General features: G+C 38.7%; 1 protein-coding gene and 1 long non-coding RNA gene across 4 annotated transcripts; both read left to right on the forward strand.

Moving 5' to 3' along the window:
* Positions 1-675: 675 nt before the first annotated feature.
* On the forward strand, positions 676-23093 carry rps6ka5 (ribosomal protein S6 kinase, polypeptide 5). Of its 3 annotated transcripts, none has more exons than XM_005477270.4 (18): positions 676-843; positions 952-1090; positions 4282-4353; positions 4529-4747; positions 4966-5081; positions 5167-5268; positions 5603-5686; positions 5781-5884; positions 5981-6131; positions 6246-6407; positions 7679-7804; positions 8978-9111; positions 9853-9946; positions 10878-11048; positions 11367-11558; positions 14883-15042; positions 15627-15790; positions 16290-23093. In XM_005477270.4, the coding sequence occupies exons 2-18, from the start codon at positions 1021-1023 to the stop codon at positions 16593-16595; spliced, it is 2427 nt and encodes an 808-aa protein (XP_005477327.1). In that variant the 5' UTR covers positions 676-843; positions 952-1020; the 3' UTR covers positions 16596-23093. The 3 variants fall into 3 exon arrangements, with proteins under 3 accessions (XP_005477327.1, XP_005477328.1, XP_019204477.1); XM_005477271.4 differs by having other exon boundaries at positions 1006-1090; XM_019348932.2 differs by having other exon boundaries at positions 676-1090.
* On the forward strand, positions 12045-14635 carry LOC112843170 (uncharacterized). Its single transcript, XR_003215335.1, has 2 exons — positions 12045-12803; positions 12931-14635. It is a non-coding gene; the product is annotated as an uncharacterized LOC112843170 (long non-coding RNA).
* Positions 23094-24336: the final 1243 nt, after the last annotated feature.

Consider the following 24336-nt stretch of genomic DNA (forward strand, 5'->3'; position numbering starts at 1 on the left):
TACATTACAACCATGTACTTGAAGTTACTATACTAGCCTAACAGCTTTGTAGTTAATTCAATATTTATTAATGTTATAATGTTCACATTTGTGTTGAATCCGTTTTAGAGAGATTTCCTTTCAGAACTGCGATCGCTTTGGATAAGGTGGTTTGTGTTTCTGAGGAACTGCTCTACCTCAACTAACAGGAACTGATCACTTTCATGATATGCTGTTTTGTGGCAAGACCAGATGAGGGGATAAAAGAAAATCAAAAAGGAAAGTAACTATAATTCCTTTTAGACATGTGCATAATAGTGAAATAATAAAATATTGCTATCCTTAGGCAAAAGTCTAAATTGTTGGATTATCTCTTGAACCTCTTAAATCCACCATATTCCGTATTATGGTTATATGTTAATTCTGAGAAATTTTTCTTCATTCTAACTTTATTATCTTATTGACAGTAAGTAGGATAGGACTGAAGAGGTTTCATCAGAAAACTGAAATGGAAAATCTGAAGTGAAATCTGCACCTAACACTGTAGGCCTGCATTAATTTATTACATTAGGACATGCGTGTTGCTTGTATTCACATGTATATGCTGCCTAAACTGATAAGAAGTATTTATTATACTTACATTCTGACCTTTGGCACAGCATGTTAACAGGGACATTTGAAGGCAGCACCAATCTATTGAAGGAGGCGGGATTATGTGGCGTTACGACGAAAGAATCCAATCAGAGGCCAGCTTTTCACATAGTAACCCCAATCAGCGAATAGGGACTGGCTGGTTGCGAAGGTAGTGGTCGTGGTGGTGTACTGGAAGAAGCAAGTGTTTCCTCTGGGCTTGTTTGCTGCAAGGTTTAGTAACAACATTTTACTCGTGTATCTGTCAGGTTAGGCGCCGAAATTATCGGCGTTTGATCCTTTTGTTATGCATTATTTGGTTTCTGCATTCTAATTTTGCAGTCTAGCTTGGCAGGTGAATCTAAATCTGCCTGAAAGCATATTTGAATATAATAGGGACACGAAATTACGATGCCATCCCCGATGGAGGGATCTTCCAGAGAAGGTGACCTGTTTACTGTGAAACACGAGCTGAAAAATGGTAAGTTAGCTGGGAGCCGGTAAAACTCAATGCTGTGCATTTAATTCGGTATTTATGTTTTGGAGACACGTGTCGGAGCGAGAAAAATGTTAGCTGGGCTAGCTTAGGGGAGCCAACTGTCACTGTCAGTGATCGTTTGTAGTAAGCAGTAACATCAACGTTACACAAGTTCAAACATGGCAGAGGAAAGCTAACATCCGACTGTCATTACTACTTATAACGTTACCTCGAACTCACACAAACTAACGTTATCTGACCATATTATTACGGCGAGCTAGCGGCTAGCGTTTGTTATAAACCGAACTCAACCAGGGAAATAACATTAGCTTAAGCTAGTTGTCAGCGTGTAACTAGGTTAAAACAGAGCATCGATGAAGATTTCACTAAGTTAATGCCATAGTCAACGCCTTAAGTTATTTTGCTGGGTTTTCCTGCTGTTGCCTGTGTGTGACTGTTTTTGCTGTCACAGCTAACTTCTCCTCAGTCAAAAAAGGCAGAGCCAGCTGCAGTGATGTCAAGTCCAACACGCTAATGTTAGCCTATAGTTTCATTCTGCATATTACACAATAGTTAAGATTACCTGTAACCTTAGCTACAGCTGTTTCTTCTAACAGTGCATGCAATGACATATTAATCTCCTAACCAGCCTGGTTAACTTTATACTACTAAGCCTCATCCCTAAAAGGGTAATCTACTGAAGGACAGTATAGTGTGAGTTCACTAAGAATTTACAGTAAATCTAGGCAGGATCCACAAATATTTATAACAGAGATTTTAATATTAGTGTTAGAAAGAGGGTCTCTGTGAACAAGAGTGCTTAGTGAAGTTGGACAGTGGACAACTAGGTTATTGATTGATTGATTGATTGATTGAATCTTTATTTTGAACATGTTGAAAAAGTACAACAACATAGAATTAAAAGAGACAAATAAACAAAGCAAAACAAAAGGAAAAGAGCAACCACAACTACAAATAATGATACAGCGCTCCTGTTCAGGCTCCAACATGACTATGCTGCACCCCGATTATTGCCCTGCCCTAAAAATGCAGTCTGTCTAGTTGTCACTTTTTTCCCTGTGTGTTTCATTTAACACAGTGAAACTTATGGCTACTTTACATCCATGCTGTACCATTTTGTCTGTGGAGATGTCTTAGTCCAGAACAACCACACAGTGCTCCAAGCTCATATGTCAATATAAAAATATGTCAATATCAGTTGTCATTGCACCTCCCTGTCTTCCTGTTGGAGATCAAGGCAGAGCTGTACTAAATGTGGCTATGTTATCATAAAATGAGTAATCATGCTTGTGCTGGCAATTGCACAATAAAAGAATATTCTTGCTTGTCCGGGGCTTGTATTAGATGTTGGGTCTTTAAAAACAATCACTCAGGAAACCAACCAAGCACAAAGTTTAACAGATCTGTTTTTTTTAAAGTTTTTAATTTATTGATTTTTTAAAGGAAGCACAATTTCCCTCCAATAAAGCAAAGGGATTCCTAGGACACCTCTGTTAGGCTATTAATAAACACCAAAATCAAACTGGGCCTTGGCAGGGTAAGCTTGACAAGGGTGTTATGCAACCTGAATCTCTGACCTTAAATTTGAAGGACAGCTTTGTTGTTCTGAAATGATACAGTGTGCGCTCAAATTGCCTAACAGTTGCAGCATTTCGTCTTGTGTGTAACTGGAGAAGCAGAGGAAAAGATTAAATCAGCCGCTTTAATTGCTCAGTACCCTATTTTCAGAGTGTGAGACAGAAGGAATGTGTTCACTACAATGGACATGCATGTCTAAGAGTGTGCCATGCTCAGTCAGCTGTACTGGGAGACCATGATTTAGTGAGACACAGGGAGTCACAGACAGTGTGTGCTGAATTCAGTGAAGATCTTTAATGGAAGATAATGACCTTTTGCTGGTTAATGTAGCGAGTTCGCTTGCAGTGGAAGGGAGGATTATTTTGTAGTGCTGCATATTTAGGAGACAGGAAGAGCAAATGTGTTTTTGTAACACTTGTTTACATGGAGGAAGTTTAGTAATCATGCATGTGTTATTTGTGGTATTTTTTTTTGTACCGTAATGGTGAAGTGAAATCACCATAACAATGTTACTAGTCTGCTGTTGTTGGTGTTTTGCTGTCTCTTGTTTTAATTTGCTGGTTCTTCATTTGAAAGCCCAATTCTTCAGCTTTTAAACCTTTTCATTAAGTCTCAGTTTAGTCACATAGTTAAGTGCATCAGAATTCAAAACTTGACCGCAATCTACAAAACAAATGTACCAAAAAATGTCTACTGGTAGCCATGCAGTGTTGACAACTCAACGGTAGTTAAAATGGCTAATTAAGATTTGTTTTGTTGATTAATAGTAGATAAGAGGAGAATATTTTTACTCATAGTCCTTTATTTCATCCCCAATAGAGCTCATGAGCATGGTAGCTAACAAACCATCTTTAATCCTTATTATTTAAGAATGGGAACAGATATATTATAGAGCTGTGGGGTAAAGATTGGACCAGAAATTAGACCCTTCAGTTTTCTATTACAATCTGTATCCACAGTTTGTGCTTCTTTGAATCTTAGGTATCTTGATTTTAGTATATAATCTTTAGCCATTAATAGTTATTCCTAGGTACTGAAAAATACCAAGTGGGAACTTCATAGTGCAACTGCATACTGTCAGGCTGTGAGTATAGTAAATATAAACAGGGATGTACCATGGAAGCACTGAGACATTTGCTGAACATTGGTATTAGCCTATATTAGCCTGATTAACTAGTATTGGGATATCGCTAAACAAAATCGCATTTGCTAATGTCAGTGGCCGATGTTTATGTGTTATATCAGTTTTGCACTGGCCTGCCTGTTTCCCTAGAACAAAAGGGAGAATAAAAAAAACAACAAAAAACAAATGAAAAATAGTCATATCTAGAATTTCAGAGCATCCCTAAATATAAAGTTTTACTTGTAGTAAGCGTTAAGTGATCTTTCAGTGCTAATAAGCTGTACCTTATGTGATTTAATTGCTTTGGAGAAGTGTAAAAAAAATATAATTTCACTGACAATTACTTTTAATGCCAAATATACAGTATGAATATATTTTAAAGTGTCTGTGTATATTGACAATCAAGCCATCTTTATTATTTCAAGTATTCACTACAAATATATTAATATTTTTATTTCTACTTTGACTTCAGCCAACCTGACGGGCCATGTAGAGAGGGTGGGGATTGAAAACTTTGAGCTATTAAAGGTGCTGGGTACTGGAGGTAAGTGCAGTGTTACTTTCCCTTAATGTAAACTCTAAAATTCAGAAAATAGTTTGCACGCCATTCTGGCATCCAACAAAAGTGTGTTTTTGGAATGCCAAGCATGTCGAACTAGTCTTTTCTGTTTACCCACCTGCACTGAACTTTGCCCTGTCTGTGATTATTTTACTGCCAGCATATGGAAAGGTGTTCCTCGTGAGAAAAGTCAGTGGCCATGATGCAGGAAAGCTTTATGCTATGAAGGTTTTGAAGAAGGCCACTATTGTACAGAAGGCCAAGACTGCAGAACACACGCGGACGGAGCGGCAGGTGTTGGAGCACATTCGCCAGTCTCCATTCCTAGTCACACTTCACTATGCCTTCCAAACAGAAACCAAGCTGCACCTCATTCTTGGTGAGGATATTTGATAATTATTTTTTTTAATTTTTAGACGAATTCAGATTTTAAATTGTTACAGCCAAGATTTAAGGCCTATAGCGACTGTCTGAGCCCAGTGGAAAAAACACATTTTTAACAGCTAAATAAACTAATGTACGCAGAGAATAAAAATGGTCTTTCCTTGTAGGGACATTAACCAACTTGCATAACAAGCATGATGTTTTCCGTTATAGATTATGTAAATGGTGGGGAGCTCTTCACGCACTTGGTGCAAAGGGTGCGGTTTAAGGAGCAAGAAGTAGCCCTGTATAGCGGAGAGATTGTTTTGGCACTAGAACATCTACACGAGGTGACCTTCAGATTTAGTTCAACAGTAAACAGTTGTGCTTCTTCCGTCCTTTATGCTTAACCTGTGTTTCATTTTCTTGTTCCAGCTTGGGATTGTCTATCGGGACCTTAAACTTGAGAATATTCTACTAGATTCAAATGGTCATATAGTTCTCACAGATTTCGGCCTTAGTAAAGAATTTGATCAGGTACAGTTTGCCTTTATGTGTTTAAACCTCTCAAACCTTTTCTATTCTCATAATACGTTTTAGCTAATAAAACCCCCAAAAAGACATTTTTCTTTTTCTTTTATGCACTCAAAAAACCCAACTGTGAAGTCAGATTTTTACTTTAAATAGTGTGGGTTTGGGTATTTCACATTGGAGATATTTTTTCATCAATATAGAGAAATAACCACTTCTCACTTCCTCATTACAAATGCAGAGAAATATTAGCATACAGTGTGTGTTAGGGTAGAGTATTTTATCTCTATTCTATGTCATATTTGTCTTACCAAATGTTTGCTTTTGTTTTTAAAAATAGGCTGAAAGAGCTTTCTCTGTCTGTGGCACCATTGAATATATGGCTCCAGAAATTGTGGAAGGAGGAGAGTCGGGGCATGACAAGGTAAATTCTAGTTTCATGTCATTGCCTGTTTGATCAAATCATGTTGCACACTCTCCAGTGAGAAGTCACGGTTAGGTGCTTTCATGCATTCCAGGCGGTGGACTGGTGGAGCCTCGGCGTGCTGATGTATGAGCTTTTGACTGGTGGGTCGCCCTTCACTGTTGATGGAGATGAGAACTCGCACACAGACATTGCCAAGTATGAATTCTCCTTGATCATCAGCCTCAGCTTGCAGCTATATTTCAGTTATAATCAGTCTATAATGCTGTGGGTTATTTCTCTCGCACATCACAGGAGGATTGCCAAAAAAGATCCTCCTTTCCCTAAAGACATGGGACCACTGGCCAAAGACCTAATCCAGCGACTCCTCATTAAAGATCCAAAGAAGAGATTAGGGTCGGGACCTAATGGAGCGGAGAATGTAAAGAAACACCCATTTTACCAGGTGGATTTCATTGCCTGTCTTGTAATGTTCACGTTATTTAATATAACTAATGGACTGAGATGTCATTGTTTTGTACTGAGTATTTCTACATGTTTTTCTTTTAACTCGCATTAGAAAATTAACTGGGAGGATTTGGCAGCCAAGAAGGTGCCTGCGCCGTTCAAGCCAGTGATTCGGGATGAGCTGGACGTCAGCAACTTTGCAGACGAGTTCACAGAGATGGACCCCACCTACTCTCCTGCAGCTCTGCCTCAGAACTGTGACCGCATCTTCCAGGTGGGAGGGAAGGAAGACATCTTAGACAAGCAGACTGTGTTTTGTTGTGACTCATGCTGCTGTTGTTTGCAGACAGGAATATTTCTTTGTGCTCCTTGCAGGTCATCGCACAGGACACCGTTTATCGGCATTTGTTTAGAGCCCGTGTTTGTCTGGGCTTTGGTAGCAGGCAGTGTGAAATGTTGACACGGATGAAAAATCGCATTATACATTATTCGCTTTTTGTCTGTGACTATATTTGACATACTTCACAGCAATTGAAGTAATCAAGTGAAGTTTTGAATGTCCTCAAAAGGTTGCTGTAAGTCAACATGAGTCTGTCTGTGTGCATTGGTATTCAAATTGACTAAAGGGTCTTTTATTGAAGTAATTGCTGCCATATGCAGCTCTTATTGAAGTAACAGATGTGAATGACTATTTTTGATGTAGCTTTGAACCATAATATGGCCCACAACTCCATGCCAGCTGATGGCTGTCTGATGTATTGCATGAAATTTCAACTCTGATTGCCTTCTGGATCCTTGAGCATGCTAGATCAATAGATCCATTAACGGGCTTCTCTCATGGAATAAAAGGTTACACTTTGAGAGCATCACCACGTCTGTCTCGGTTACGCCTTCAGTCTTTGATTGCCAACTTCATCTTGGCTTTTTTCGCTCTCAGCTGCCATTCATGTAGTCTGAAATTTTGTGGTCTTTATAATTTGCAAGCCTAGCAATCTCTGAGATAACGACAGCAATCCCAGTTTTAAACTGTGCACTTGCTCCCCCGCCGTGCCGCACAAAACAAAATTAAAATTGCATTAAGAGCGCCAAGATGTAATTTCACAGCAGAGCAATCAAATATTCAAGCCCGGCAATTTAGGGCATCTCATTCATTCAACACCCATCCTTCCGTCCATCCATTGCTGTCACTACATATCACACAGCTGTGTGTGTGCCGGTGTAAAAGAGAGAGGGAGAGATTAATGCCAGCTCAAAGCTCTGTGCTCCCCACAGCTGGAATTAAGCAGGCAGCGCTCCACAATGACAGGCCTAACAATAGGAACAGCTGGACAGCCACTGTCAGTCACACATGAACAGAATTGGGCTTATTGTTGAGCTGACAGGCTGGTTTTGATAGATTTAAAGAAAACTACGCAAATTTTTATTTTAAGGGATTTTTTTCTGTGGCACTGGAGGAAGTTTCCTTTTCATCTGCCCTAGTCCATCTCTCGCTTTATGTCTTAGTAAAATGTAAACACCTAGGGCTCTTGTGTTTTTTATGTGCAGGGTTACTCTTTTATGGCCCCCTCCATCCTGTTCAAGAGGAATGTGGTGATGGATGACCCTGTCCAGCTGTGTGGGGGTTCTGAAAAGCCAGGCTCAGCTGCGGTAGCCCGCAGCGCCATGATGAAGGTAAAATGAATGGACTTGGTTCTCCGAGCACAAACACACTTAAGCTAATGGCTGCTGTCACAGACAGATGAGATTTTTTCCTTCCTTTCCATTCCACTTGAACTTTATTTTTCTTCTGTGCTAGTTTTACTGCACTCACGTTCAGTTTCAGGCTTAATCCTGTTTATTCAATGGCGTTTGTTCGTGAATACACTTGCGTGTCTTTGCAGCATAATGCTTTTTGAAAAGGTAGCAGTGCATTACTTTTGTTACCTCAGTTAGTTTAAAGCTTTCTCACCAACATCCTGGGAAACTGAGCTGTTATGCAAACCTTAGGATTTTATATTTATTATGAGATTAGTCCTAATGGTGAAAGGTATTGTAATTATTTATCTCAGTGCTTTTCAGATTGCAGCTTCAATAATCCAAGAAAACGGAGGGAAAAAAAGAAATTGGGTCTTTTAAATTGTATCTAAACAATGAAGGAAATTAGTGGTTTAACTAGCTGGCTTTGCTTTTCTGAAGTTTCCACTGGGTGCACATTATAGGTTTTAAACCAGATTCTGGTTAGCAAACAGGAAGCTTATTAACGGTATTTCTGTCTTATCATGTGACGATCTTAACTCTTTTAGTTCAGATCTAAAGTCGAGACTTTCAGTGCTATTTTTTAATGTACCTCATCACATTTGTATTTCTTCTTTTCGATTTTGCATGTGAAGTGTACAGGGTTGGTGTGGTGATACACTTAAAAACAACCCTTTGTGTGGCATAAAACTAGAGTGAGAGAAGAATTATTATGAACATTACTATGGGTGAAAAGAGGGATAGCTTTGGGGATTCTAGCTGTAATTGAATCAGGCTTTTTAATATAAATTCTGCATACAACCTCCAGAAAAGACTAAAAGATATAAATTGTGTTTTTTTTATGTGGGGAATAGAAAGAATGAAGAATGTCAAGTGTACCAAGTATTCTCTGTAGAAAACTGAAAGCAACTAAGGCCCTGAGATAATACTCCGATAATTGGCGAATTAATTTGGTCATAAGTAATGTAGGAACTTGCAAAATCTCTACTTTAATTCTAAGAACAAACATCCTATATCAGGCTAAAATATTTAATGTGAATTTTATTTGCGTGATAATAAAATATACACATAATTCTTACTTTTTGTGATTATTTTTATGTGTATTTGCAGGACTCTCCTTTCTACATGAGTTATGAGATGGACCTGAAGGAAAGTGCTCTGGGGGAGGGTAGCTTCTCGATCTGCAGACGGTGCACACACAAGAAGACTGGGCAGAAATATGCAGTCAAGATTGTCAGCAAGAGGTACGAGTTCACTGGGTGCACACATGTGTTTGTCAACTCAGATGCTTTTGGCTCTGTCTTTTGTTTATAGATTTACTGAATCAGTTGGACCGCCACCCTCCTCCACTCCCCTGCTCAGCCAAGTCTGAAGCCAGTCTGAGAAGACTAATAAATGTTAAACTAACAAAGGCCAAATAATGTCATAATTTGACCTGATTACATATTTTTTAGATTTTTCCCTATCAAAAATCCAGGTTATAAAAGTAGATCACTTGGTTGCTTTTACTGCCACGTCCTATAAAATCCCATGAATGCTTACAATACACTCTTCCACAGTGTGGCACCCAGTATTATAGTGCTGATTATAGTTGACATTAGGACTGATGCAAGGCAAACCCATGTCCAGTATTTTCTAGCTCTTCGTTGGTTAGAGCAAAACTGCCCTAAAAATATTTAGGAAATTCCCCTAAAGTAAACAAAATAAATAAAAGAAACCTAATTCAACACAATCTGCTGTTAGTGATTTGTCGTGATATTTTCCAGTGTGTTCTGGGTTATAAAAGGATCTTCTTTTATACTGTGTTGTACCTATCATAACAAAACATTAACACGGTACAACTAATAGTGCTGTAATATGTGTAAATGTTTTGTCTTCTTTAAAAAAAAGAAAATCTTGGCGTATTGTTCTGCCAAACACAGAATGCAAAAGTAGAAAAATTTCCACTTCTACTGTGTGTCTGTTTGTGACTACCTTTGCTGTAGGATGGAGGCCCAGACTCAGCGGGAAATAGCAGCCCTGAAGCTCTGCGACGGTCACCCTAACATTGTCAAGTTACATGAAATTTACCACGATCAGGTAAGGATAATTGCGTTCGTTACATTTGCCTCCATAAATTCTGTTTTCCATAGCTCTCTGCCTAGTCTGTGGGGACTGCAGCCTTATTAAGTCGAGGAAATGGAACAAGGCAGATTAATGGGGATGCTGGTAGCCCCTGGGTGTTTCTTTATCTCTTTGCATATTGTTTCATGAACATCTCACAGTGTGCTCAATATTTCGCCTCAGATTTATTTCTAAACTGCAGCTGCACAAACATCCATTTTTCGCCACTGAATAGTAACAACCTAGATTCACTTGTTTTGCTAATCGAGCCGCACACTTAACCCAAACTAAGCGCGCCTGTGTTCTAAATGTAGCTTCCCCCCGTTATATGGAAGGTGTGACCGTGTGTGTGACTGTGTACAGCTTCATTAGCCTCGGTCCTTCATGCCCAGGAGCACCACTTTACTGATGAGCTCAGTGGGGTTATTACTGTACCTCACAGGTCTGTGACCCAGATCAAAGCAGCGCTGCCTCACCCGCCTCAGCTGAGTCCTGTCTTTGTTCCCTAGATCCTGCGCTAATGAGAAACTCAACCCCGCTGCTCTGGCACATCATTCTCCTGCCACTTTGTTTGGCCCCTTTCATTTTTACTTAATACCAGTGTGGTTTAATGTCATCATCATGAGATCAAGGATGGGTTTTTTTGTGTTTGTTTCTGTTTGTTACGCAATAGAAAAATTACAGTTTAATATTTCACACATCAGCTTTCAGTTGTTTTCAATGTGCTGTTCAAGCTTTGAAAGCAAGATTGATGATACTTTAGGAAAGACAAACTTTCCAATATTTATTTAATTACCAAACATTTAAGAGTGTTTGTGCATACCGAGCTAATTCAAGGGTTGTTAAAGAATATAGGCTAAGAGTGGGTGTAACAGATGTAACCTTATCCTGTATGTTTTTGCTGTAGCTTCACACATACCTGGTTCTGGAGCTGCTTGGTGGAGGGGAGTTGCTGGAGAGAATCCGCCGGAAGCAACATTTCAGCGAAACGGAGGCCAGCCGGATCATGCGCAAACTGGTGTCTGCTGTCAGTCACATGCATGACGTAGGAGTTGTGCACAGGGATCTTAAACCGGAGGTATTGGAGAGCTACTCAGCCGAGCTATTGCCAGAGATTTCTTTCTGTCCAAGCACAGTTTGTGTCTTTGTGATGAATGCAGGCTGGCTGGATTGTACGCTTTTGAAACAGAATTACTGTGTTTTTCTGAACTTTGTATGATCTGTCCTTCTGTCGTTCTCACTCTGCTATTTTCTACAAAACAAGAGTAAAATTGTTTGACCCCAACGTGGGTCACAAGTACCTGGTCAGTCATGATGTACAATTTACTACTTGAGTGAACCAGTTCTGCTGAGCTGAGAAAAATGATTGCTGTGCGTGTCTCAAATTGCTTTGTAGAACCTGCTCTTCACAGATGAGAATGAGAACTCTGAGATAAAAATCATAGACTTTGGCTTCGCTCGACTGAAACCACCAGACAATCAGCTCCTAAAGACTCCCTGCTTCACCCTGCAGTACGCTGCACCAGAGATACTCAAATATGATGGCTATGATGAGTCCTGTGACCTGTGGAGTCTAGGGGTCATCCTGGTGAGTGGAGCAGCTACGCTCAGGTTAAATCAAGGCACTATTAATTTGACCGAGGATCATTGATTATTCAGCAATCGGGGAGAGAACAACGAGCAAACCGTTATCTGAGTTTTTGAATGGTGAACAAGCTGTTTATGCTAACATTTACACTATATGAATGATAGATTGCAGTGTATTTATTGATGTTCATGTGGTGAGCCTAGGCCTGTGGCATTGGTGGTAGGGTTGAGTTGGAAGTGGAAGGGTATTGGATCTTTAAGTTACTTTAAATCCTGACTTAAGCCTTTAATTTGAATTCCATTAAATTGTTCTATTATTATAATTACAGTTATAGCTGATTATATAATTAATCTTTTTTTTAAATTAATTAATTCATTAATAGATTAGCAGCCCTTCTTTTTTATAGATCAGTACATTTTAATGGCCATGTTCAGAGCATCGCATTGCATGCCGACCACCGTGTAGTAGGTAATGCACTAACCATCAGTTCCTTTCATCCTTAGTAGTATCTGTTATCCAAAGAATGGTTGGCTGTTCTTAGGCGTGGTGCTTTTTCGTAAAAAATTCAGAATATAAATCCCAGGGTATATTTGTGCGTTAAATTATTTTGCTTGTCGAAATGCTGTATTCTTGGCAAGTAAAATTTCACGTAGCAGTCTAGTCAACTCAAAGACATTATGAAAGCATGAAACTCATGGCTCTCACAGGTTGTAGTAGAACTAAATAACAGATCATTGATTAGCCCTATTCAGGAGCATCCTTCTTTGTGACTTAACGCCATCACTTTCCACAATGCTCCAGGAAAGTGACCTGATTATATAAATGTATAATTTACACAAATCTTTTCAGAACCCACATTCCCATTTTAAAGCTTGTCTAAAAATGCTTTTGACTGAAGTGTTTCTATAACTAAATAAATGTTTAATCAAAAGCTTCATATACTCTTGATTTGCACGTCTTGTCGAGTTTGAGGATTAAACATTTGATGTAGGCCACTCTGATTAAGCAATCAGCTGTTATTTTAACTGATTTTGGTAGTAGTTTAGGCTAATCTGTTTTGGATGATATTCATCTCCTCTTGTTCAGCGGTACAAACTTCAGCATCATGTGGTGAGCTGACACAGTTTAACGCTCACCACAAAAAGAAGAAAGACCTGCCCCACTCTCAGACCTGGTAAAGGCTATGCGGATATGTCATCCTCATTCAACTTTTTTTTGCATGAAGGAGAAAAATTAAAATGAGAGGTAAATGGTAAATGGCCTGTCTTTATATAGCGCTTTTACTAGTCCCTAAGGACCCCAAAGCGCTTTACATATCCAGTCATCCACCCATTCACACACACATTCACACACTGGTGATGGCAAGCTACAGGTAGACAGGATAAGGAAAGGACGCATAGTTGAGAGAAAGATTTCTGTAGTTGGCCAGTCATCCGTACAGAGCCATGGCTCCATGTTTAAGTGCTGCTCCCACCGTCGCCCCCTGGGGGGATATGGGTGTACTGTGCCTCTTGGAGTTTTGATGAAATGGCTACTGACATGCTTTGTGCACAATGCCCTGGAAGCCAACTGAGTTGAGATATAGAGGGAGAGAGAGAGAGAGAGAGATCACAGCACAACAGAGTCTTTGCTGCCAAAAGGGTTGTTCCCAACTACTGTCATTTTAATGAGAAGTATGAGGGCAGATGCATTCAGGCCAAGGTGAGAGAATCCTGTTCATTCAGCTGAGCACAAACCGCTCTTCTCTTGAGTGCTAGTTCAGCCATGGTCAACAACTTGCAGCATAACAATGGAAAAATGTGGACAGTCGTGATCGGTCAAGGGCGCTTTTAAAATATGTTATTTTAACAGAAAATGTGTTTAAACACTTAAGCCTAGTTACTTAACCAGCTTATTGAAGGTAGTGTGGCACTGACAAAAACGAGCATGTAGCGTTTTTTCATCCGCAGCTGTTGTATAAAGTGTATAAATTAGATTTTCACTAGAAATACCTGATTTCTAAAGACAAAGGGATTAGAGATTTAAATGGAGAAAAAAGATAGTTGGGATGTTTTAGAAGATGTAAATTAAGAAAAAAAAACCCCCGCAATGCAGTTATTCACAAAACCTATAGCACATATAAAGATAAAAGAAAAATGTCAAACCGCTTAAAATATCTGTTCATTTAAAATTTAATGACAACATGTTTAAAAGGCCAGTTAGGATCCTTGAATGTTTTACTACAGAGCCACACTGATCTGTGCAGAATGGGGTTTGATGTTGTGTTGCTAAAATAACCAAGATCTTCCATGAAAAAGAGATTTTCCTGATGGGAGCATTTGTGGTGCCTTTACACATGTCTATGTAGCTAATTCTATATGCACTATTGATCCCGATTATCACAGATACTGCTTTTAAATGTTGTGTAGTTTGCAGAACGCAGCATCCATGAGTCTCAAAGAGATGTTCAGATTTTTCATATTTACTGTGAAAAAATGAGTTTAGTGACAGTGCAATGTCTCTTTCAAGATTATATTGTCCTTTCAGTTTTATTTAGGCCTTATATAATCGTCAAAATCATTGGATTATTGTGATATTTTGGCGATATACATTTTACACAGCATTCCAGTTCCTGGAAATCAAGGTTGCACAGTGTGTTGTACTGAAAACAGAAAATAACAGAGTTGTTATTAACTTTGTAGTAAAGCCTTTCACAAAAACACTGCTTAGCTACGCACAACTGTTCAAGTTTTGACACAGTTGTGCTCTCTGTGCTACCCAATTTTGTCAAGCTAGCAGATTTCAAATTTAATTCTATTTTATTTATACAGCACCAAATCACATCAACAGTCACCTCAAGGCACTTTATATTGTAAGGTAAAGACCCTACAATAATACAGAGAAAATTCCAGCAATCAGAGGACCCCTTTTAAGAAAGCACTTGGTGACAGTGGGAAGAAAAACCTCTCTTTTAACAGGAAGAAAGTGTTAGAGGTGTGTCTACACTTTGTGGGGAGCTGTGATTGAGTCACCACAGTTTGGTGATGTGGCAGCTAATGTTAGCTCAGAGACAGAGAGGAGCTGAGAAAAATTAATAATTTAATTAATTAGGTCACCAACAGTTAGCCTCACTCCAAGACTTTTCTCAACAATGTAACAAAAACTTAAATAAACCTCGCTCTCTCTTTAAAGTCTATAACTGAAAAGCTAAGAGAGAGCTATTATAAACTGGTAGGCCAGTCTAAATGTGACTGTATTGTAAAAATTCCATTGAGATCTCTAAATCATCTTTTTTTTAATATGTTTATGTTCATAGCAGATTGTATGGTCTTCCTTTGTTTGCAGTACACCATGCTGTCCGGCCAGGTGCCTTTTCAGTGCCAGGAGAAGAGCCTGACCCACACCAGTGCTGAAGAGATTATGCGCAAAATCAAACAGGGAGACTTCTCTTTTCAAGGAGAGGCCTGGAGAAACGTGTCCAAGCAAGCTAAGGACCTCATACAAGGTGAGGGGAAAAAACTGGCTCATTTTCTTTTGAATAACTTGAGCTTCGTTTTCTTTTTTTCCCATTAAAAACATAGAAACATAGTGCACTAAATTTACAAAATTCCACTTAAATAGTACTACAAATTTTAGGATGTGGTTATAAAAGTGAGTAGTGTTAGCTTGTAGCTCCAAGACTTCTGTTATCGTTAGAATCTTTGTTCCAGTTCATTTTTTCAGAATAAAATATCGACTTTCAAAATAAAGTAGTCCAGAGCAGGAGGTATGAACTGTTTTTGTAAAATTGTAAATTAGTTAAATAAATAAAATGAGGTTTATGCAAGAGCTTTGAGTCATGTTTAGGGCAGATTTTGATGGTGCTGGTAGAGTCTGGCGGAAGAAATGGTATGATGCACAAATGGACAAGTAGTGCTCCATTAGTGCAATGTCAGTAAGTGATGACGTGTTTTGGATGAACTTTCTACTCACAAAGTAGCTTTCAGAGATCAAGTTTCCTAAAGAGGAAATAACTTCCTGCCTGTGTCTCACCTTTTCTCACCTGCATTAAGAGCGTTAAAGGTAATTATCTGCGTCTTGTTCCTGCAGAGCTGCTGACGGTCGACCCTAACAAGAGGATTAAGATGTGTGGCCTCCGTTACAACGCCTGGCTCCAGGACGACAGCCAGTTGTCCTCCAACCCACTTATGACCCCAGACATTCTCGGATCCTCCACTGCCTCTGTCCACACTTGTGTCAAAGCTACTTTTAATGTATGAAATGTTCAGAAGGGTGCTAATGTTAGATAGTAGGTCAGAACGTTCCAACCTAGTGTAAAATTTGGGTTGTGTAGCTTCTGCTAAGTGTCAACCGGCTGTTATTAATAGAGATGGAGACCACATTATATTAACCGTATTGTGGGGAGATTATTCAAACAAACGCTAAAGATATTAGTAATTTAAAATGCATCAAAAGGCACTTTGATACTGCAACAAAGCGCAGATGCTACTTTTTGTCTTACCTGAGGTTGGATTTGTGTGGTTATTGCGATTCATCAAAATGCTGAATGGATATTAATGCGACTAATGATATAATTATGTGACCTGGGTTTTGGCCAAATATTGAAGGGATCTGAAACGTTTGTCCAGTTACAATGAGCTGTCTACTCAGTTTTCTCTGCAACAGCAGTATATGAAAGAGATAAGAGCAGTGCATTGCTTGGAAACTATAATTTACAGAAACTCTAACCAAACTTCTGTTTTGTACATGCAGGCATTTAACAAATGTAAGCGGGAAGGGTTCCGCCTCCAGACGGTGGACAAGGCGCCTCTAGCCAAGAGGAGGAAGATGAAAAAAACAAGTACCAGCACAGAGACCCGCAGCAGTTCCAGTGAGAGCACCCATTCCTCCTCCTCCTCCTCCCAGTCACAGGAGAAGACTTTTCAAGAGGGAGACCCCAATCGACAGCACTCTAACATCACTCCTATCACCACCCCTGTCAACACACCGGTGCCCTCCGGAACAGATTCTGGGCCCCAGCCAGCACCTCCAGCCTTTCCCTTCTCAGAAGGACAGTAAGACAGCCTGAGGAGAATCCAGATTCAGACGGTTAGGTCTGAAAAAAAAGAAGAAGAAGAAGAAGTTTGGCTTGGACTAGTATAGAGACATCCTTCTTCTTTCTCTCTGCCTCTGGCTCAATTGCATGGATGTCAGCACGTCTCTAGAACCAAGCATGCAGCAGGAGCAGCACTGTCACCTCTATATCAATCAATCAATCAATCAATCATCACTAGCAATAGCCTATCCTATCTTTTGCTCTGACTTTCTCACACAGACTATCAATCAGGGACTGGACCAGGAAGAAGTGTCACCAGTGTCCTAAAAGAAAAGGGCTGCCCTACTGCCCCCGGTCCAGAGAGTGGAGAGACATCTTCAGTCTCGTCATTAAATCACAACATCTGTCCTCTCCTTTTCTGTCTTTGTCCGAGTTTTTAGAGATTTAAAGGGAAAGTCAGCGTTTACACCACGGATGCTTTGTAATTTCTGTCAAAAGGAGAGAGAAACAAAAGGCCACATGCCGGAGGATAATCTTACGTCTCTGCTATACGGAGCAGCTTATTTATATGTGAATTTTGCAGACTGAAATTTATTTATGATAAGCTATATTATTAACTTATTTATGGTTCATTATGATCTGAAAAGAAATAATGGATACAGTGAGACTAAAAAAAGAAGATATTTTGTGTATGTGTGTGTGTGTGTTTTCCTATCAGCTCAAAAAACTTTCCATATAGTCAAATGGTCTTTCATATATCTTTCTAGTTAAACACATCAAAGAGTCTAGTAGGTCAGTTTTAGTTTGTTTTGTATACATCGTAAGAGTCAAAGTCATGAAACCAGAGTTCTTTATAGGTACTGCTAATTATTTAAGGTGAATTTTAAGATTGATATTTGTTTAGTGGCTTAAAAAATATACATTTCCTGATTCATATAAAAGATGAAAATGTGTGCACATCTTTTTGTAAGAACCAAATGTGGATGTAGTAAGTTCAGCCGAATCTGTGATTTTTATCATTGTATGGCGAGTACCGCTGCCTGAGGCAGTGCAACCTGACTAGAACAGCTATATTTAGACTTATTTTTGTCTCTTATGTGGGAGTATGGCTACTGCCGGACTTAGCGTTGCTGCTGTTCCATGTGGTCTGATCCTGAAGTCAGTATTTAGCCCAGCAGTAGAGACCTAATTGTCTCATTATCACTACAACCAATTGGATTGAACAGAATGTCCCAAATGGAAAATGAAGATCAGCTTAGCGTAAGGGTTGAATGCGTCAAGTAGTTTGAGATTTGAGCCTTCTTGGAACCAAGATGCCTGAGGGCAGTTTCAAGTGACCTCTTTTTTTTTGTTGTTGTTGTAGATTAAAAAATATTAATTAAAGGAAGGCTTATGTGCCAAACTGCATTTGAATGGTAATGTTTGAGTTTAAAGACGGTCAGACACTAGGACATTTGGAGACAATGTAGAGCAAAAGTAGCCCCGTTTTGTCTTCAGTCATAAAACTACTGCAAAATGCCTAACTTTGATGATTACAAGTTGTTGAGCACAAACTAGGGATGCACTGATTGATTCTATTAGCCAAATGTTGGTATCTGGCTGTTGTGGGCCTTGTTGACTCATTTCAGCAATTAAATATGTCTGATGTGCGAATCATATCCGTGTTTAACTGGCTTATAGTATGATGAAGCGTTGAAAGACTTCAAGTTCAGTTATGCTTATTCATAGTGAAGATTTCTTTGCTTCCCTGGAACAGAAGGTGGAATAAGTACGGGAAAAAAACACATCAGAATTTGCCAGTCGGCCCAGAACTTAACGATCAGTGCATCCCTACCACATGCTTCTTTTTACTATTGATGCTGTCCTTGCTCTATTTACCATGTTGTACTGCATGACTGAAAAGGTGATCTTTGCACTGTGTGACAGCTCGCACTTTGAGGCAGATATCTTGTTAGTATTAGGTCCCCAGTGCATGATATGAACCGAAACATCAACCACTTCCTTTATTTGCCTTTGTGGGCTTTTTTGGGGGGGCAGATTCTTACTTGATTTAATGTGAGTTTGTTTACTTGCTTAACCGATTTTCAATTCGGGACTTTTACTGTTTAAAATTGTGATGGATGTACCAAAACCCCTTGTTACAATAGTCTAAATATTGTAATATCCCAGTGTTACAATTCTGGTGTTAGTTGGGATGGTTAGGGGGAAAAAAATGCCATGCTCTGTTAACTGTTTTTTTAAAATTATGTCTTTGTCTGTTTCCATTGTAATAATTGAAATACTGTATTTTGCTGTTGTGTGGGGTACTTGGTGATCCGTATGTGAAGCTACCTAGAATCAGATCCTCCTGCTCAGCCAGGATACAGATTTTCAGTTGGACTACTGTGTGCATTTAAACACACGCTGTCATCCTCTTCCATTTTTACTCTGAATCAGAACCAAAGCATTAACTTCAAGGTAGCTGCTTTAAGCTGCATGAGACATTACCTTTCATGCAAATATGCAAAGAAATGCTTCATATATCACATTTTCTGTTTGTTCGGATTTCTTTTACTTGGTCCATTCAATGAACGATATTTTTTAGTACAGATGGTTTTTTTTAACAGCACACAATGTGTTTTCTTCAGAGATTCTTTATGGAATCAATAATATCAATACCCAGCACATTATCATGCTTAAATCTATGCATCTCTTTTACACTTTTGTGTTGCTTGTTTTGCCATTTCACAGACCTCATTGAATGGGTTTAAGCAGAGTGCTTAAAATGGTGTAACAAAATTTCTATACACTGATCGTCTACAACACCAAATATTGTGTAATGTCCACCTTGTGCCAGAAGAAACAGCTCTGACATGTTGGAGAACAGACATGAGATGCTGTTAGTTTCTGGGACAGGGCAGATGGACTGCTGTCAGTCAGTTTGGAGACCAGTTTAAGACCTTGGGCTCTTACTCATGTTTTTTGTTTAATTTTTGTGGTGTGGCAAGGTGCACTGTCCTGCTGGGAAAAGCAGCTATTTCGGTGGGAAGCGTACGGCGAAGGAACATCCACACGAATGGCGCGATCCAAGGTTTCTCAGCAGAACATTGCAGAGAGTGTTTTTAATGTTTTGGCTGATCAGTGTTTACTGTACTTTTACTCCCATAACGTCAGCCACTGTAGAAATGGAACAGATGGAAAAGATTCCCAGTATGAAAAAGCTGGAATCCTTGGAGCTAAACACTACAAAGCTCTTGTCTAACTTAGTTCGCATGAGTTCCCCGTTGCTGCCTCATTAAGCCTCTTTTCTTTTGTTTGGGTGTATTAATAGCTCAAGTGGAGGAAGAGGAAGAGTGTCCTATATTGAGCTCCCCTCTGGGAGCCAGGCTCTATTAGCTGATGTGCTGCAGTGCTGTTTGTTCCAAAGAAAATACCGTACTCTACTCACTGCCTCTGTGGGACCCAGCTCACTTTCTTTGTAGGGAACAGTGCATCACAGGAAAGGGTTGGTTTAGTATCAACGTCTCTTGGGGCTGATTTCCAAACTAGGCTTTCCTTCTTTTGATGAACATCTTGTTCATTGTGCCACCACGAGGAAGAGAGATAGAGGGAGGCCGGTTCTTATTTTAGGCCTTGTTGCCTTTGATACATTATGTTGTCAGTTCCCTGAAATTTTAACGAAAGTTCCTTTTCTGCCTACAGTGCTTCCTCATTTCTAAGCCTGAAAGCGTCACATCTAATGATGCTAAACCTTTTTAGCATTTTCCAACACTTAATTAGAGGGCTGGTAGTTTGAATTGTTTTGTGTAAACCAGCGACTGCTGTTGTATATTTTAGTCAGAGAAATTGGCTTGCAATGTTATGGTGTGTTTTTAGTGCTCCGGTCCACGACGTCATGCATGGGATTAAGACACTAAGAGCAGCATTGAGTGACATCCTGTACTGATTCTCAGTATGGTGCTCTTGTGCATGTGTTGTTTGCGAACGTCGAACATTTTGGACACACCTTGCAGCTAGTGTGGTTCTTTTTTGTCAACATTAAGGACGTGTACAGTACTGTGCAAGAGTCTTGAGCCAAGCTTCATTTCTCTATATTTTGCCAGGAAAATTGGAAATATGTGCAGTGAATTATCGGACACATGGAAACTTACTTGGAAATACAGTATATAAGCAAAATCAGAGTTTGTACAAAATGTTTCATTGTATGATCTTTCTTGTATGATCTTACTGCATTAACAGTGTGTTTGGGGATCATTGTCATGCTGAAACTTGAAACCAGTGCCAATGAGATGCTTTTTGTTTTGCATGGTGGATAAAATCTGATGCTACTTTTCTGCATTCATGATTCCATCAGTTTTGAAAAGATCGCCAACACCACTTGCTGAAATCAAACCCAAAACAATGACTGAGCATTCACTGTGTTTTACAGATGGCTGTAAAGACTGTTGTACCTCTCTCCTGACTTCCAAAATGTTAAAATTGGATTCATCACTCCATAAGACCTTCCCACTTATTTTTAGTCTAGTACTTGTATAGTTGACACACCTCAGCCTTTTCTCCCATTTTCCCTCCTATAAGAGTGGTTTCTTTACAGTCACTATTCATTTGAGATCATTTCTAATGATCAACTGAAGGACCAGATGTCTCTCTCAGGTCCTGTGTTAGGTCTTTGTTGGATTTTTCTTTTTTCCTGTCTAAAAAATGAATGAAAAAGCAGCCAGTGTCCACAGACCACCTTTTAGAAAGATTACAGAACTTTTGCTCTAGAAAATGTTAAAAAAGTTAAAAGAAAGTATATTTCCTTGGAAGCAAAATACAAAGAAGTGATGGGTGACTCAAGACATTTGGATTGGACACTGCCGTATGTATGGAGCTGTCCAAGGTGCTGAAGTGCTCAAACTACAAGTGTAATAGTGTGATCCTTTAAAATGACCAGGCGCACATGATTGTTAAGTGGCTCAACTAATCCACAGAAAAAGTGCGTCAAGAAAACAAACAAACAAAACCTCCCACTATGGCTAATGATAATTATATTTATTGATACAATTTAGAGCACTTCCAAGTAAGGCAGAGCTTTCATCAGTCATGAGTCAGGTGTAGCAGCTTTGATCAAGAGCGAGAAAAGAAAGTGAATGGATGCAATGTCCAGCTTTGCTGTGCTTCTGTGTTGTAGATGTTTATATCAAAGTCTAAAATACTTCAATCAATGTCTGAACATGTAATCTCTGCGTGGCAAAAGCTCAGACTTCAGACCGCTCTAAATTCTTGGTTTCTTGTGGGTTTTTTTTGTTGGTTTTTTTTTTTGGTCTATTGGTCTTTGAACCTGACATTTTATGATGTCAGTGGGAGCAGATATCCCAGATATGGGCAGCCAATCAACAGAAAGTTGGCTTAAAGGGAGCGGGAAGGGAGAAAAGCTGAGTATATGATAAAAAAAGAGATTAATTTGAAAGGTAAATCATGCAAAGGCACCCTGGTAGTGTCCACAAATGGCACTACTGAGATAAAAAAAAAAAAAAAAAGATCTAAAAAGCTACACTTTGGATACAAATAATGTAATTAATAATGTCTAATAACATCCAGAATCATTTTAGCCAGGAAATGAAATATGTGAACTTTTTTCCTTGTAATTTTGGACTATATACTAACAGTTACTTTGATTAAAAGTATCCGACTACTACTACACTGATATCTCTGGGGCAGTGACAGCCGTATGTAATATATACCCCCCTTACAGTTCAGCCTTTTAAAAAGCAAGTGGTCAGCTACAAAGTGGTACTCATGCCTTGCTGAGCTACACTTACCTGCATGAGGACGTGTTCTCTGGTGTTAATTTTATTTGACTCAGCGAGTGTTGCTCTATGTAAAGTTGGTAACAGATATTAATGCTTCCACATCCATGGGTTGTAAGGGATGTAAAGGCATCATCATCGTCATCATCATTTTCGTCACCAGTGCAGCCATCATGCATGTGCTGATGCTACTTGATTCCTGCCAATCTACGTACTGTAGCAGTGAATCCCTTTGAGATTGGTCAATACTAAACTGGTTTAAAATATAACATCAAGCTTTAAGGGCAAAACTTTGCACTTACATGTTGATTTAGTCACGCATATGGTGCAAGAAAAATGTCCTCTTTTGTGCAGGTTCAAATGTTTCTCATCTTTCTGTTTCTCTTGATGGTTGTTGTCAGATAATTCTAAGATAAAATAAACCTCAGCAGTAGTACTTTTTAGATACGGCGAGTAGACACCATGTGCATACCTGCTTCTTAAGGCACTGTGAAAATCATCCTTCAGGACTTTTGGGCACACCGTCGATAGTATGAGGGAAAAAAAACCCTCGATTTGCTTCAATAAATGCTTTACGTGCTAGCTGAATACATGTGTACGTTTGATAATCTGATACCAGTAATGAGTCTTTTAATAGATCCTCTGCTTCATTGTATTTTTAAGTGTTTACATCATTAATGAAGATATTTTGTGATACCAGGATTTGTGTGTATGAGTTGTCAAAAAGACAATAAACGTACGATTTCCTGTTCATTTGATGATTTTGATTTTAATAAATTAGGTGTGAACATGTCATGTTGACAAGGGTTTTAAAAATATGTCAGTCGGCAGCCACCAGATGGCAGTGTTTTATAAAGTTTAACCAGAAGAGCAGTTTACTGTTCAATAAGCCTTTAGAAACAAGTAGGAAATCATGTTTAGCATATATTATCTTAAACATTGCTATAATAAATTGTGTCTTCAAGGTTGTTTAAATCACCACCAGATGTAAGGTTTATGCCATGGGTGCCCTAAATTAACATTATTGATAATTACCAAAATAATTTTGTATATTTCTTTAATGGTTAATTCACCAGTTAAGCTCTTAATATGAAGTGAATTTTCAAATTTCTTGTTTCACAAGAACAAAAACATAAAAATAGTAAAGCACATTATTATATATTTTTTAAAGGGGTTAAATATTAAGACTGATTCATTTCCAACTACAGTGTTCTGTCTTAGATTTAGGCATAAAAACACGAATTCAGTTTATTTGCCTCATAAATAACAATATAGTTTTTACTTTTAAAAACACATTTGATGGATTTAAAATAGTAATAATTGTGTTTTCTTGCATTTATTGCAGTCTGTCTTTTAAATTTGTTAAGCACCCTAAGACTGTTTGTCTCCATAAATATGCCAGTCTGCTGTAATATAATTTTTATGTTTTGATTTAATTAGCTGCATACATAACCTTTTGCAGGGCAGTATTTAATAAAGATATAAGACAAATGTAATAATTTAATCACCTGGAAATATGTGAAAAAAGGGTTCTCGGAATATTTAAAAGCAAAATTATTATTGTTTGTGTTTAGTGTTAGAATTATGTTCATTAAACCAGCTTTATCTGTTTACCTCAATACCAACATATTAAATGTCTTTTCCACTAAATTGTAAATTATTTGTAAATCATTAGCATTATTTATTCATTTGTCAATTAAGTTATTAATCATAGTATACGTGCCACAATTCAGAATCGGTGAAGTATGAATATAGTTTTTGAAACAGTTTTCTGCCAGTTTACTTAGCTGGAAGTTACTGTGTAATATCATATGCCACCAGGAGAGGATGCTCTACACCTCTCACTGAAGACGACTGTATGTCCAGTATAATTCATCTACATCTTCTGAAAAAAGTCCCAAAAAGTGAAGGAGACTGAGTTTTACATATTTAGGCAAAAGAATGTACAAAACCAGTCACAGTTTCTTTTGCATCAGTATTGTTTATAACAAAA

The sequence above is a fragment of the Oreochromis niloticus genome, linkage group LG19 (genome assembly GCF_001858045.2).
Source record: "Oreochromis niloticus isolate F11D_XX linkage group LG19, O_niloticus_UMD_NMBU, whole genome shotgun sequence".
Classification (NCBI taxonomy): domain Eukaryota; kingdom Metazoa; phylum Chordata; class Actinopteri; order Cichliformes; family Cichlidae; genus Oreochromis; species Oreochromis niloticus.

What these genes read in the sequence shown, in the direction of transcription:
- rps6ka5 (XM_019348932.2), top strand. Translation starts at nt 1,021, where the DNA reads ATGCCATCCCCGATGGAGGGATCTTCCAGAGAAGGTGACCTGTTTACT. An exon ending in CAAGCTGCACCTCATTCTTG is followed by an intron (nt 4,748 to 4,965) that starts GTGAGGATATTT and finishes TTTCCGTTATAG; the next exon opens with ATTATGTAAATGGTGGGGAG. An exon ending in GGAGTCTAGGGGTCATCCTG is followed by an intron (nt 11,559 to 14,882) that starts GTGAGTGGAGCA and finishes CTTTGTTTGCAG; the next exon opens with TACACCATGCTGTCCGGCCA.